A 14,884-nucleotide genomic window follows, 5' to 3' on the forward strand; every position below is an offset into this window, starting at 1 on the left:
TTTAGGTATTTCAACGTTATTAAATGTTATCACTTACATTTCACTTCGAATTTGAGCTATTATTTTTGTACTATTAAATGTTGAGCTTTTAGGAATGTTTAACATAGTACTAAAATCTTAATTAGCTCATGTAACATACAGCTAAGTGTTATCCCATTCAATTCCATTATAATAGTCTTGTTTGTAGGTCTCCCCTTTCGTCCAACAAATTATAATTATCCAAGGATGACACAGTATTAAATATTTTAGTTTTATTTCCATTACTTCCATGGACAAGATGATCATATCATTTCTATAACTCATATTCCGTTGTTCAATCAAAAGAAATCAACATGATAACATATAACGATGAATAGTCGAACCATTTATTCACGTATCATTTTTATGAGAACCGTATTACAGTTTTGCCGTGCTTTATTCAATCACCTTAAATGGGTTAATTCTGCGACATATTTATATCTCACTCTAGTTAATTTAAAACGCTTTTAAATATACTGCACATTATACAATATAAGCAAAATAATATTTATAATAAGCAATTATAGTCTCAATCACGTGAGAGGTCTCTATTCATAAGTCAGGAAATACAAACGCTGTGTATAATTTTACATCTTTACATTTATTTCATCATTTAGAATACATGACACAAATTAACTGCACTTGTTAAATTAATGCATGGTTACCCATTACCCCACGGTTTAAGATTTACTCGTGTTTTCTAGTACCTCCACGATGTTGAGCTTCCTGGTTGCTGATCTGTGGACTTATAGCGTTTTGTGCTTCTTCCAGAAGCACTGGTATTCGGAGGGGGCTGAGATGTTCCCGCAGGACGCTTTACGGTGACCCGAGAGTTGGCAGATTTTGGTGGTGGAAACGTCTCTTCTCGAGGGTTCTTGCAAATTGTATCGATCTTAGATGGATCCCCGCTTGTCAATGCACAACTAAAACAAATAAAGTTATACGTTAGATCGTACGTAATTTTTCACTTTTTTGCCAATCAAAGTGGTTATAGTAATTCTTCAATTCCTCAATCCTCTTAGCACAAGGATTTAATAATTTAATTTTAAATTAAACCGTCTCTATTAATAGGTAGGGCCCACACAAATCTTTATCTCTCTCTTGTGGGTAAAAATCAATAATAATAAAAAAAAAACAATAATATTATTTTGACAGAGCACACATTCGAAATGAAGCTAGGACTTATATACTTATAGGAATAGGTATTATTGTTGTATCGTACATGTAATATGTATTTGACCATAGACGTGTGCGGATGAAGAGACTGAGTATGTTTAATTGATAAATAACAAATAATTATAATTTTAGTTAACCCGTGAAAATCAAGAATCAAAAACCGTTAAGTTAGTACACAGATACTTGTAGTTAGTACCACAACAAATATATATTCACAAAACTGAAATGTATACAAAACTTATTTAAACGGCCTGTTAACCCTTTACATTTTTATTTTAATACCAAACTTATTTGAATAAAGTGTAAAATTCTGAAGTTTTGTATTGCTTGATTAAGTGAGCCCTGGAACCTAATTGTTTTATAAGCCCTTGCTGAACAATAATTTTCGTAACATAATTACATGTTATGATTCAAAATTATTTACAAATATTTCAAGGGTCCATCTCATTGTAATACAAATTGTCCAACCTGTTTACCCATTATATTATAGTACAACAAGTGAAATAAAAAAAATGTCTCGGTTATTAGGTTCTTTCAACAAGTTTGAATAAAAAGACAAAAATGATTAGGCATATTTTCTTACATTAAAATGCTTAAACCAGTGACACAGAAACCTCAGGTGCAAAAATATATCTCAGAAAAAAAACATTTTTTTAAAGGGTTAAATTTCAACATAATAAATTACTTAGTAGCCTAATATCTTAGTCCTAGAACAGTTTACAATATTGGGTTCGAATTGGTTTTATACAAACGTCTACATTTGGTACAGAAAGTTGTGGCAAATCTTTATACAATGAGTTATGTGTCTTGGTACGTTCCTTCAGCTAAGCACGCGAAGACGATTCACTGGCATCTTTTTATTTGTCCTTCCTTATCTAGTTGTAAATATAACTTAAGTCACTATAACATTGATTAATACAAATTTTAGTTCAGCAGTTTTACGAATAATATCAATGCACTCTTTTAGATTGTGTGTGAACTTAAAAAATAAATGTTTGGCGTAAGGCAATGTGTAATGTATTTTATGTTAAGAAATTTATTTTCATCACTCCGTAACGAAAGTAACTATTTTCGATAACAGCTGACATCAATGAAATTATTCGTTTCCCAAGCTCTAATTTAGGGCCAAGGAAAATCGATCAGCTGATTTCCACTCGCTCTAAATTTACTTTCCCTCGCTCTCAATTAGTTGTCCATTTATTCTCTACGCGCGCTAGTGTTTTGTTACGGTTTAATTTAATGACTTGAATCAGCTGTATGTATTGTTAAAAGTTGTTTTATTCTTTAATTTTCATGTCTGAACAAAATTTATTGAGAGATATACGTAGGTTTCCTTTTAGAAGATTTTATTTTATTTTAATGTCAAATCAAATTAATTGAGAAATAAACTAGTTGTAGTATTACTGAGGTATGCTAATTTGTGTTTGTGTATTTTTGCGTCGTGATGAAAAGTATAGTTCATAACTCCTACCGAAAGTTGTTATCCGGCACTTGCTCCAATATTCCCGTCATCGGCTTCGCCTCGTACGTGAAAATAGCTCTCAAATACTTGGCTTCACCTCGCACGTGAAATTGGGGTTCCCTGTGTGAGGCGAAGCCGAACTTGAAAAACTTGACCGAAAAACTTGAGCGCATGACGAAAAATGCCACTTTCGGCCCTAGCAATGAAATATAATATTTCAATTAATTTTTTTTTACCTGTTACAACATATGTAAACCATACTATACACCTATAGTGGTCATACGCCTTCACTTAGATGGGAGAGTTAAAATATGTTTGGAATTAGCTCTTGATAGTGTGTACTTACACTTGTGACTACTGGGGTGTAAGAAGACTAGGTGAACAATTAGAGGAGTGTTTAGATTGTCAAATTTAAAGAAAAACTATTCATGATGAATGCGTGTAATGCATACCTAAATTTTTTCCATGTTGATGCCCTAAAGGACTGTCCCCCTTGACTCGGATAATTTGAAACGTAGGTTATTGTTGCCACACTTCCGGAAGAGTGTCGGAACTCTAATAAGTGGCCATTTGCATACAGATTAGTAGCAAAGTCATCGCAGTTATTGTTTGCAAAAGCTCTCAATAATTTCTTTGCAAGTAGGTCATGAACAAACGCAATACTGTTGAATTGAACTAGTGCCATTAGACCGGGATCGAGCACAAAAGGGGCTTCATACACCGCACACAATATTTTGTTGGATCTGATTTCATATTGGTACAGCTCTTTTGGGCTTCCTGCTTGGATTTTGTCCATGTTTTCTATCAAAACTGCATCTGAAAAAAATATGAATATCAATATGCTAATACTGAAAGAATAAGTTACGATGCTATTGAAAATCAAATTGTAATTTATTTTATTTAGGTTCAAATAAAAACTTACATGCATTTCAAATGTTATATGTACAACTAGTAACAGAGCCCGTTGTGGTTAAATACAACGGTCTCTAGTAAAATAATGGTTATGAAATCCATACACCACTTTACTCACTAATATTAATGGTACAGATTAAGCACATAACGAATTGGAATCACACTCTTAACATAAGGAACACACTTTAAAACCAAATGAAAATGGTTAACAACAACATTTAATCAAAGAAAAATCAATTCAATAACAATATAACAATAAGCTGTTAAATTATTAACACATGTTTCATATGATTAGATTATGCATACTGGTGATCTAATAATTATTGCCATCTATAATTTATTGGTTTTTCTTTCCGAGTCAGGTTAGCTCTTCTACCGGACCAATTTTCATAATATTGGTCTTAAAAAAAGCTATGGAAGCACATATTTGTCATCAAGCATCATCATTCATTCATCTAACGTATTACTCGACAAAAAATATAAATTAGATTTTTTTGGAATTTTTACTTCAATTAAAGATGTATTCTAGCAGTTCTAATTACATTACCCTATATTTTGTGGTCTAAAACATTTAGTAAATACCAGCTTTCATTTGAGCTATTAATTATTTAGATCGGACTACCTAAAACCATAGTTAAAAGGAGTACTTCTTTTAATCTATGCTAAAACACACTGCTGAATCACGAATCAACAATAATTATAATCGTTTTAGAACTTATCTGCAATAAATGATAGGTACCTCTATTTTTATTTAACTTATTTAATATGTCTTGGTCTAAAAATACTTCTAGAAATAAAGGCTTTCATTTGAGATATTGATAGTTTTAATCATTTAAGTTCAAGATACTGTATCGCTCAATCAGAAAACACAAATTTATTTATATCTTGGATATGGAATTTAGTTTTAGATATATTTACTCATTTCTAATTACAGTCAGTTATCCTATTTGTTTTGACCTAAGAACCTTCAGTGAAATACCAGCTTCCATTTGAATGATTGATTATTAAGATTGGACGTACCTAAAGCGTGCTGCTAAATCACGAACAACCGTAATTGTTAAAAAAAAATTAGTAATTTATCATAGATTTATAGTCAAACGATATTGCTTAAAACCTCAACAGTAACTGTCTACTTTGATGGGTTTAACCTAGTAAATCTTACAAAATCATACCTTCATAATTATTTGCAAATCTATATAAATTAGGCTTTACAATGACCTATTGATTAATAAAATTGGTTAAGTAGAACTGTATAATTGTACAAAGTTTAACAACAACATCGTTAATTCAGTATTTTTTCACCACTATAAATTGGGAGGTTGCTTAACATTTTTGCAAATAACTTTGAAACGGTGAGGAAATCGACCAAAGTGGAAGGTGATATTCTGATAGAGAATAAAATTTCCTACAAATTACTATTATGCATTTCTTGAAAATACTCCATAAAGGCAGCCTAAAGTTGACTACAAATATAAACTTGGATATATAAACTTGGGGGAAAAAGGCATTTTAAATGTATTATTGTTTTTTATCTTTTTTCACCTCAAATATGTAATAAAATCAAACTTTCGTAACTATTTGCATATTACTATTATATTATTATTATTGCATATTATATTATTATTTGCATAACTATTTGCAAATCTACACAAATTAGGCTTTCCAACGACCCATTAATTAATAAAATCGGTCCTGTAGAAGTCTAGATTTAGTTGTACAAAGTTTAACAAAAATATATCTAATTCAGTATTTTCTCACCATTACAAATTTGGAGATTACTTAGCTTATTGCCAATAACTTTTAAATGGAGGAGAAATCGACCAAAGTGAATGTAATATTCTGAAAGAGAATACAATTTACTACAAACAACTGTTATGCATTTCTTGAAAATACTTAATAAAGACAGCCAAAATCTGGCTACAAATAGAAACTTGCAAACAGAAACTTGAAAAAAGCAGTTTTTTATGTATTTTTGTTATTTTTACTTTTTCCCCACAAATATTTACTAAAATCACACTTTTATAATAATTTGCAAATCTACATAAATTGGGCTTTCCAATGACTTATTATTTAACAAAATCAGTCCAGTAGAAGTCTAGATTTAGTTGTACAAAGTTTAACAAAAATATCCCTAACTAAGTATTTTCTCATTACTAAATTTTCGGAGGTTGCTTAGCTGTTTTGCAAATAACTTTTAAATGGTGAGGAAATCAACCAAAGTGGAAAATGATATTCTGAAAGAGTATAAAATCTCCTACAAATTGACACCATGCACTTCTTGGAAATACTAAAAAAAGCAGCCAAAAGTCGCACACAAATAAAAAGTGCGACAAACACCCTTTTTAATGTATTTCTTATGGAAAACATGTTTTTCTTTAACCATAAATCACCATTAATTATAACAAAAACAATTTGTCATAATTATTTGCAAATCTACACGTATTAAGCTTTCCAACGACCCATTAATTAATAAAATCGGTCCAGTAGAACTCTAGATTTAGTTGTACAAAGATAAAGATTATATAACAAAATTTTATACATTTGTTATTCTTTCATAAATATATTTTTTTATGTGTGCATGCATGTGTGTTTGAGGAAGGTTTTGCTATTCTTCTTAATCTGTTTCATATGTTGGAGGGATGTATTTTTATATCCAGTTAAACTAGCATTTAACAAAATTTGGTATATAAAATACCCAAAAATATTGTTATAAATTGTAATTAATTGCAGGAAACACGTTTTATGTTTATAATATTAGTAAATACGTATTTGTATTAATTACAACGTTTATGTCTGAAATAGCAGAGTACTCGTCCTCCGTACGGGGTTGGCGCATATGTATAAAATGCTTATTGCAGCTATACAAGTGATCTGCGTTTGCAATGGGGAAGGACATGGTTTGATAAAATTTGATACTTCAAACGTACGGTATGCAATAGTATAACGCATCTACCATAGCCATATTATTCTACCACTGCTTCTTAACATTTGGAAAAAAGTAAATGATCAAACATTCACACAATATCACAAATTATTTATTAAACTAGTGCTCCTGTTGCTCGAAATCAAGCAATTGCTAAGTAATACAGGCGTTATTTCAAACTAATAATAGTCATAATTTCCAATGACTTAAAAGAGTTAACTCAAAGATAATGTAGCCTAATCAATCAATCCACTCCAGTTGTCGAAACTGAAAACAAACTCACTCTGAAAACGAACGCTCTTGCGTGTATCCTACAGGATTTTCACAACAATATGCCTATGTGTTTCTCAAGACTATCAAGTACAAGTCTGCAAAATGTCAGCTCAATTGATCCCGTAGTTTTCACGTGATGGAATTTCACACACAAACATCCATACGTTTCATTATATTATATATATTATATACATACATTATATTATTCGGATACGAGTAAGCAAAGCTTATCGTTTTACATTTGGTCTAATTAAATCATAATAACAGTTAATTTGAAATACTTACATTGACCAGCATTGCAAACAATCGGAAAGAACTGCAACAACACAAAACGTTAGCATATGCTTATACAGTGGGGTTTTCGTAAAGGTTTGCAATTTATGTCAGCCAAGCATATAACTTACAAACCAAAATCTAATTCTAAGAGATAACCGTACTCGCTACGATAAACACAAATCAGCCACAGCAAACCTGCAGACTAAGGGAATACATTTTTTTTACTGGATTTGTACTAAAATATTTCTAAAAAAAATTATCTCTTATTTAAATTACAAGTTATATTAAACAAGTACTTAGGTTTGCTACCATTTAAAAGGTAAACAGTGCTTTTTTGACCATGTTTGACAAGAATAACTAGTGGCTTGTAGGGACATAAGTCCCTAAAAAGCTCAATAATATGTAACAAATGACTCTAATATTATCATTTAAACAAACTGAGAAATGTATCATCTATCTATGTGTCAAAATAGATATCCCTGTAAGCCATATCTTTTGTGTAAAATCAGTTTGTTGTTTATCTTTATTTGCCTTTGTTGATGTTATTTTCAATAAATCATTCGAATCACTACATAGGTTTAACCGTTTAAGGTAGTTTTGGTCTTGTGGTTAATGGTGATAAAAAAAGACTTCCCTGATTGGAATTTTGGAAATTGTCCACGTCAAATATGAAAGGGGAATTAAAGGTGTGTTTAGGTAAGCTTAGTTCTAGTCCAAAACCGCTAAATTAGCATCCCTTCCCAGTTAATATTTCTAAGTGTATATTCCTTTTGTTAAGGTTTAACAACATTAGTGTAAAGTAAAGGGATCCCATTGACCAAACCCTAGATTTTTTTTTCTGATCAACATAAAAACCACAATTAATTATTAGTGTAAGTTTATGGGATGGTATTCCTCTTACAGGTGCGATTGGAGTGTTACATATTCAATCGAATAAGGCCTAAATCAGTTGATTCTTAACTCTTTTGCAAGCAACAGACATTACCTGTTTAAAATCTCCAATCAATATTGTTTTCCTCCCATTGGAGCTTGTCATAGTACTAACTTAATAAAAAAATATAAATTTCCTACCTATTCCATCTTCATTCCCAGGTTATTTTCTAAGAGTGGACGTTGAGGTTATTCCACTTCATACAAAATATTGATTAAACACTACAATAAATCTCAAATTTAAAATAAAGAAAGTGTAGGATAAATCAAGAACATATGTTTTGAAATAAAAACAAAGCAAAGTTTTCCATTTTTAATCTTGAATCGTTATTATTTAGTCAGTGTGGTTATTTCATGTTAAACGTAAAAAATACACAAATTTGAAAAGTTTTACAGTAAAATAATTTATTTGTAACTAAAAAGTCTTAGCCTGGTTTTATATAGTACATTGTAGTCTTGCAGAATTGACTGGCAAATAAGTAGTAATCCAATGTTAACATTGCTTGATGATAAATTTACGATCCTCTGATCAGCTGTATTGAAGTAAACAAAAATCAGCAGTAAATGGCTTCTAATGCTATTCTTATGGAGAACATTTTACGTTATATCTAGTTTTCTAGTAACTTTATGGGAATTATGCTATTTTTTCCGAGTCCCTGGGGTCAAGACCTTTAATTTAAGACCCCTCCCATTTTTCTGCGACTTACCAGACGTTCACAATTTTCTGGTAAAAATGTTGTCTTACAGAATTATATATAAGGATGGTATAAGGTAAAATAAATACATTTGCCAAAATTTAATAATTAAATTATATCCATTTACAAGCCAACTGCAACAGTTAAATTATTTTTTTAATTGTTTCTATAACAAAATAAATAAATAACCATAAATAAATAAATAACCATAAATAAATAAATAAGTAACCAATTATTTAAAATAACCAGTAACCATACGATAGCAATACAATATACTAAATTATTTTAATGTTTTTAAGCTCTTCAAAATGGTTTAGAAGGCAGTTGTTTTTTTTTTAGTCCAAAAATGAGAAAACCAATTTTTACCCAATAAAATACCCTAAACCCCTGTTCCCAAGGTCCAATCATGTTGGTTCGCAAACTCATTAAATTTGATTACCTTCAACCCAAATTTTGACGACCTCTTGCTGTATATAATTCGAATTCAGTGAGCTTGGGAGGTAAAAATATCAGAAGACCTGAGAGTAGAGGAGAAAAAGAAAAGTCATTGAAAACGAATCAATTAGATACTGTTAACATGTACAAGAGGATAAGTGTTACAAAGTTTAGTAAAAGATTTTACATCATTGAAAGATTTTTCTAAGATCACGTTGTCTTGCTACTCGGGTAAAGGTTATTTCAGTTATAATGCTAAAAGATTTAGTTATACTACATAAACAAAAGTTACTTACCAGTAAGAAAATTGAGCTCAAAACCGATGCAGTCATGGTGAGAAACTGTAAAATGGTTGACTACGAGCACTCAAAGTTGATTTCGCAAAAGTTAGTGGAACACTTGTGGTGTGTCTGGCGTCAATGCCACTCACTTAAATGCTTACATGTCAGATAGAAAAATTAATTGTGTTTTAGTTTTTACCGATGTTAGAATTTTATGTGTATTTTTCGGTAAAGACACCTATTAAAACCCGTCAGTTATGTTAAAAAATATCGCATGATAAGCATGACATAAACTTTTTATAAACAATTTTATTATTATGAACAAAATAAAAATTATATAACATAAAAATGATTTTTTTTATATTAATTAATAACATGTTGTGAATAACTTATATATGAACCTTTTTTAAATTCTTACATAGCTGGAAAGGTAAACGAATCTATAAGACAAACAAGAAGTACAAAACTGTTTAATAAATAAAATAAATGAACAGTAGTCCAAAACATCCCAACCGTTAAACAGTGTAATCATCGAGGTTACTTTCTATTCTATAATTTCTATTGAGATTTTCTTGATCTATTCGGCCTTTCTAGAGGTTGGTTTTCTTCAAAGTCACGGTCGGGAACGAGGTCCGGTTGATAATCATCATGGTATTGGATATCAAGTTCTGGAGTGACATTCAATACTGGATTGACATTCGGTTCTAGATTGATGTTAGGCTCTAGAATGACATTTGGTTGTGATCCATCTCTCACCGATTGAGAATAATCTTTTAGCGTTGGGAGCCCTTGGTTTTCTAGTAGAGTTATATCTTCCCTTGGATATAGGTGCTTGAGGGATACAGTAGTTTTTCTTCCATGATTGTATTCTACCAAGGTATAATGAGAGTTAGCATCCATCAGCTCTACTTCCTCAACTAAATGATCAAATCTGTATTGCGGGACGTTTTTTTTTAAGAAGTTCGGTCTTTGTTTCATGAGCCAAGCTGGCAGTGAGGGTCCATGAAGGGATCACCGAGGGGGGATGAAAAACCTTTCATGTGGCGTACTGTTGTTCCACCTTTAATGATCTGGGCTTCAGAACCATCAAGATTGTTTTTCACAATCTATGGCTATTCCTCTCTCAAGAAGGTGGAACCCTACAGAATTGACAAAGTTTTTCTACTGCTTTTCAATGTTCCAATATTGGTATTTGATGGTAAGATTCTTTAAAATCTATAGTATTAAATACTTTATTTTCCGCTATATTACTAGCTATGTTTTCAATACTAGGCATGAGGTAGGCAGCTAATATGAATTTATTTATAGTTTGACTATAATATATTACTAATCGCTTTTTACGAGATGAACCTTTGGCAACAAACACTTGTGCATGCCAGGAAGATGAACTTTCTTCAATTATACCACTTTTAAGGATATTTTGTACTTCAGAATTGATGAACTGATCATTATCATTAGAATACCTGCGAGACTGAGCTGCAATAGGCTTGTAATCAGGTGATAGATTATGAAAAAGGCATGGTGGTTCAACAGAAGCACAAGCAACATTACAAATTGGACAGAGGTAACTGATCTCCTCCAAAATCTAGGTTTACTGAAGAATGCAACTCCATTAAATCATGTCCGACCAATATGTCAGTGCACAGATTGTCGATAACAAACAGTTTTACTCACTTATAATTATGGTCAGAACATTCTAAGTTCACAGAAACATAACCTATTATCGGTGACTTTGGGTTGTTGAAGGCATAGATGCCTGTTTCTCTTCTGGAATTACATAAAAATCATTTGCCATAAGATCAGCTCTGTTTATAAAACTATCGGTACTCCCCGTATCAACCAAAACTTCAACAGGTATTTTATTCATATAACCCCACACAACTAACCGCTTTTGGCAGTCTAAGCTGCACATGAAAGAGTAGATACTAGCAAAGAAGAGGCGTTGAAGGTCTTGCCTTGAGCTTTCATCAACCCACATACCTTCACAAAATGTCCCTTTTTCTTACAACCAGAGCAAGTAGTATCATTGGCAGGAGTTTTTTCGAGTAAAATAAAGCCATCCACGGCAGAAGAAACACTTCTGTTTCAAGTTTTTTGCTACAGAAGCTGACTTCAGGATCTACATTTTCACCCAGTTGGTCTGGTCATGTTGATGAAGTGTTGCAATATGTGACTTCACGACTTAGTCTCGATAAGTATTTCCATCAATGGCATAACAATTGTAGTCCTTACATAGAAGTTTAAGCTCTTGTAGATAACTGTCTGTTTTCTTATGCTTGCAGTTTGTCGAGTATAAATGTCATTTTTCTCAGGATTGTAAATAGTTTGCAAAATTTAAACTGCTGACTCAAACGTGGAACATATAGAAATAGACGAAAAAATATCATAGTCCGTTTAAAAAAAAATCGTCTTACATCAATTTAGTAATACAATCACCTCGAAACGAAAGATTTAATTAGTATAATTTAGTGAGTAGGGAGATTTTCTTCTCTTAAGGCCTTTATAAGGTCATGTACAGTGGTTTTTATTTCAGGGCTAACTTTGAACTTGGCAAAAATTCACCTTTCCCTTACCCATCACTTGACACCTTACCTAAAAGTGCTAAGATTCCCTTATTGTCTGGACTCTCTTGCCCAATATCCTATGTAAACCCATAAATGCCTTGTAAAAAACTGGCACACTCTGTAGAATCCCATCAACATTTAGACTGACTCTAGGAGAATAAGAACAATAAATTGATGTTCGTATGGTTGTCCAATTTCCTATCCCTGTGTCTTTTAACTGGCCAATTTAATAATAATTTCGCTTATCATAACTATCAATTTCCATAAACTCTCTGTTAAAACGTCGTCCCCTTCATTATGATCTTAAAACCTTTAAATAGTTTTTAAATCGTTTTGTTTTTCCTCAACGTTTTAGAACGAATTTCTTGGTCATCAATACTAGGATCACCATAAATCTCATCTGAATCTATTGCACTAAAAACGACAAAGTTCACTAGAGTAATAATGTTTTTTTTTTACACGAACTATTATTCCTGCATAATTTGCAAACAAGTAAAACATTTAAACATTACAGAAAGCAAGAAATCCCTATTACCCCCACCACCCATTTTTGGACTCAGAGCTTTCTTCCCAATGACACATAAGACTATGATCTTTCTTCACATTTACAACGTTTATTTGATGAATTATTTAATCCCTATTTCCACTAAATGTAAATAGGGTTGTATTCTACTAAACTCTGTCTACAAAACGGCATTAAAAATATCTACAAAAATGGACTCTGATCCTTTTTGCCCCTGGCCCTGCATAATGTATTCGTAGCTATCATAAGAAAGACAATTAACAACACGTTAAGTTTTCTCTCTTCAGCAACTTCTGAGTCAGATATGAACTTTTTAAGCGTCCTGAACCAGTGTTTGAGTGATCTACTTGCTAAAGGGTTCTCAGGATTTACATCTAACCTGTCTGGTTTAAAGAGAATTGATATTTTTATTTTTATTATTTTAATAAATTGAGTTTAATCAATTTGTTTTGAATAACTAAACCATTTTAGAAAATAAGGCTATAATAAAGTTAAATCCTTATATAGTTGGAAAGGTAATCAAACCTCTAATATAACCAAGACGTAAAGAAATACATCAGCTGATTACAGAGAATAGTAACTAATATCTATCGATCTTCTATCTATCTATATATGTAAAAGGCAAAGCCCTCACTGACTCACTCACTCACTCACTCACTCACTCACTCATCATTAATTCTCTTACTTCCCATTTACCTAGGAGTCTGAAATTTGGTACACCGATTCTTTAGGCATTAAATAGGAAAACTAAGCTGTTTTTATTCTGATCGGACTCTCGGGCTCCGCCCCAGTGGCTCTGGAGTTTCCCATGTTAACCTTATGAGTACTCATATTTAAATAAGATTAATGAATCTTAACAGCTGTTTCAATTAAACAAGTTGGTTCTGTTCTATGATGTTCAAAAGCACTAAAGTTACAAGGATTACCAACAGGGTGCAGCACTATTATTTCTTTTACATTTATGACAACAGCTAATTTACAACCAAAAGGTGAGTGAGCGTAGCGAACGAACTTCAACCTGGAGGCGAGTTAGCGTAGCGAACGAGCTAACATGAAGGCAAGTGAGCGCAGCGAACGAGCTCCAACCTAAAAGTGAGTGAGCGTAGCGAACGAACTTCAACCAGGACGTGAGTGAGCGTAGCGAACGAACTTCAACCAGGACGTGATTGAGACATGCGAACGAGCTCACTTATAAAGTTAAACGGGGCAAAGCCCGCGGGTACAGCTAGTCTATCTATATATTATTAATTACGTAAGCCGATTCTTTGCGTCAAAATTGTGAGCGACTGGGAAGTCGTAGAATGACGGGAGGGGTCTCAAATTAAAGGTCTCAACCCCGTGACGGCGGGAAAAATAGTGAAAATCCCTCAATTTTAACACAAAATTAGATAAAACGTAAAATGTTTTCCATAAGAATAGCATTAGAAGGTATTTACTGCTGATTTTTGTTTACTTCAAATACAGCTGATTGTGATTTATCATCAAATCATAGTAAGCAATACTAGCTGTTTGCCCGTTCTACGTACGGGAATCTTGTAGTAAGTTAAAACCTTATTCAGAACAGGAGTTTGTTTGCATGTTTAGTATGCATTTTTCCAGATATAATGGCAAAACTATAACTTTTTAGGAATACATATAAACCTTCTCAAATACAATATCTGACAGTTGCAAAGCCAAAACGAATGCTTTGCAATTAAATGTCACCCGATCGTGTTATTCCATATTTTATATCTATGAAGGGAATAGCTTTACAGTATAGATCTATGAGGCATAGCCCTAAGGTAGGCCTGTAATTGAAAGTTACTTTTCACACTGGTTAAAAGTAGTTAAAACACTATCTCAATCTCACTACTGCACACTTCATTCGGGTTGAAATTTTTATTAACAATGGTGCTCTTGTCTTTTCCACGAAAGATAAGGACATTAATGCATTACCAATAGACATACACACACAATACAGAATTGAGTCCACACAACATTTTGGAGTCCAGACAGAAAACGCTAAAAATTATACAGTAAGACATCAATTAAATTTAATAAGCAATAAGGTGCAGTTTTTATAAATAAATAGTGAAAATAGTGATGTGTTTGTATGTAAAAATGATTCTTACTGCTACCACCGGTTCTAAGGAAAAGTAGCAGTACCGATACCAAAAACCAACGTTTACATTTGGGAAAAGGACTGTAGTACTTACGACTAATTCAAACTGTCTGTTTTATAGGTGTTAATCAGTTGGCAAGTATATAAATAAATAAATACACAGACCACAAAACATGTAACATGTAACGTAAACAACGTAAAGCTTTGAAAACTCACTATGATTTGCTAAAAAAAAAACTCTCACATGATGTGGTGCACTACCGAAGTTATTAATCTCCTTTGGTTTTATTTTTTTTAAGTTTTCGAAAATCTAAG

At 32.1% G+C, this 14,884-nt stretch overlaps 1 protein-coding gene across 1 annotated transcript; it reads right to left on the reverse strand.

Annotated features, from left to right (window-relative positions):
* Nucleotides 1-598: 598 nt before the first annotated feature.
* LOC129001688 (uncharacterized) lies at nucleotides 599-9,509 on the reverse strand. Its single transcript, XM_054429082.1, has 4 exons — nucleotides 9,397-9,509; nucleotides 7,050-7,080; nucleotides 3,109-3,472; nucleotides 599-941 (listed from the first exon to the last, which is right to left on the reverse strand). Exons 1-4 carry the CDS (start codon nucleotides 9,430-9,432, stop codon nucleotides 719-721), a joined length of 654 nt encoding a protein of 217 aa, XP_054285057.1. The 5' UTR covers nucleotides 9,433-9,509; the 3' UTR covers nucleotides 599-718.
* Between the last annotated feature and the right edge of the window lie 5,375 nt (nucleotides 9,510-14,884).

The sequence above is a fragment of the Macrosteles quadrilineatus genome, unplaced genomic scaffold (assembly GCF_028750875.1).
Source record: "Macrosteles quadrilineatus isolate MER2022 unplaced genomic scaffold, UCM_ALF_1.0 Scaffold_8__2_contigs__length_117827958, whole genome shotgun sequence".
Classification (NCBI taxonomy): domain Eukaryota; kingdom Metazoa; phylum Arthropoda; class Insecta; order Hemiptera; family Cicadellidae; genus Macrosteles; species Macrosteles quadrilineatus.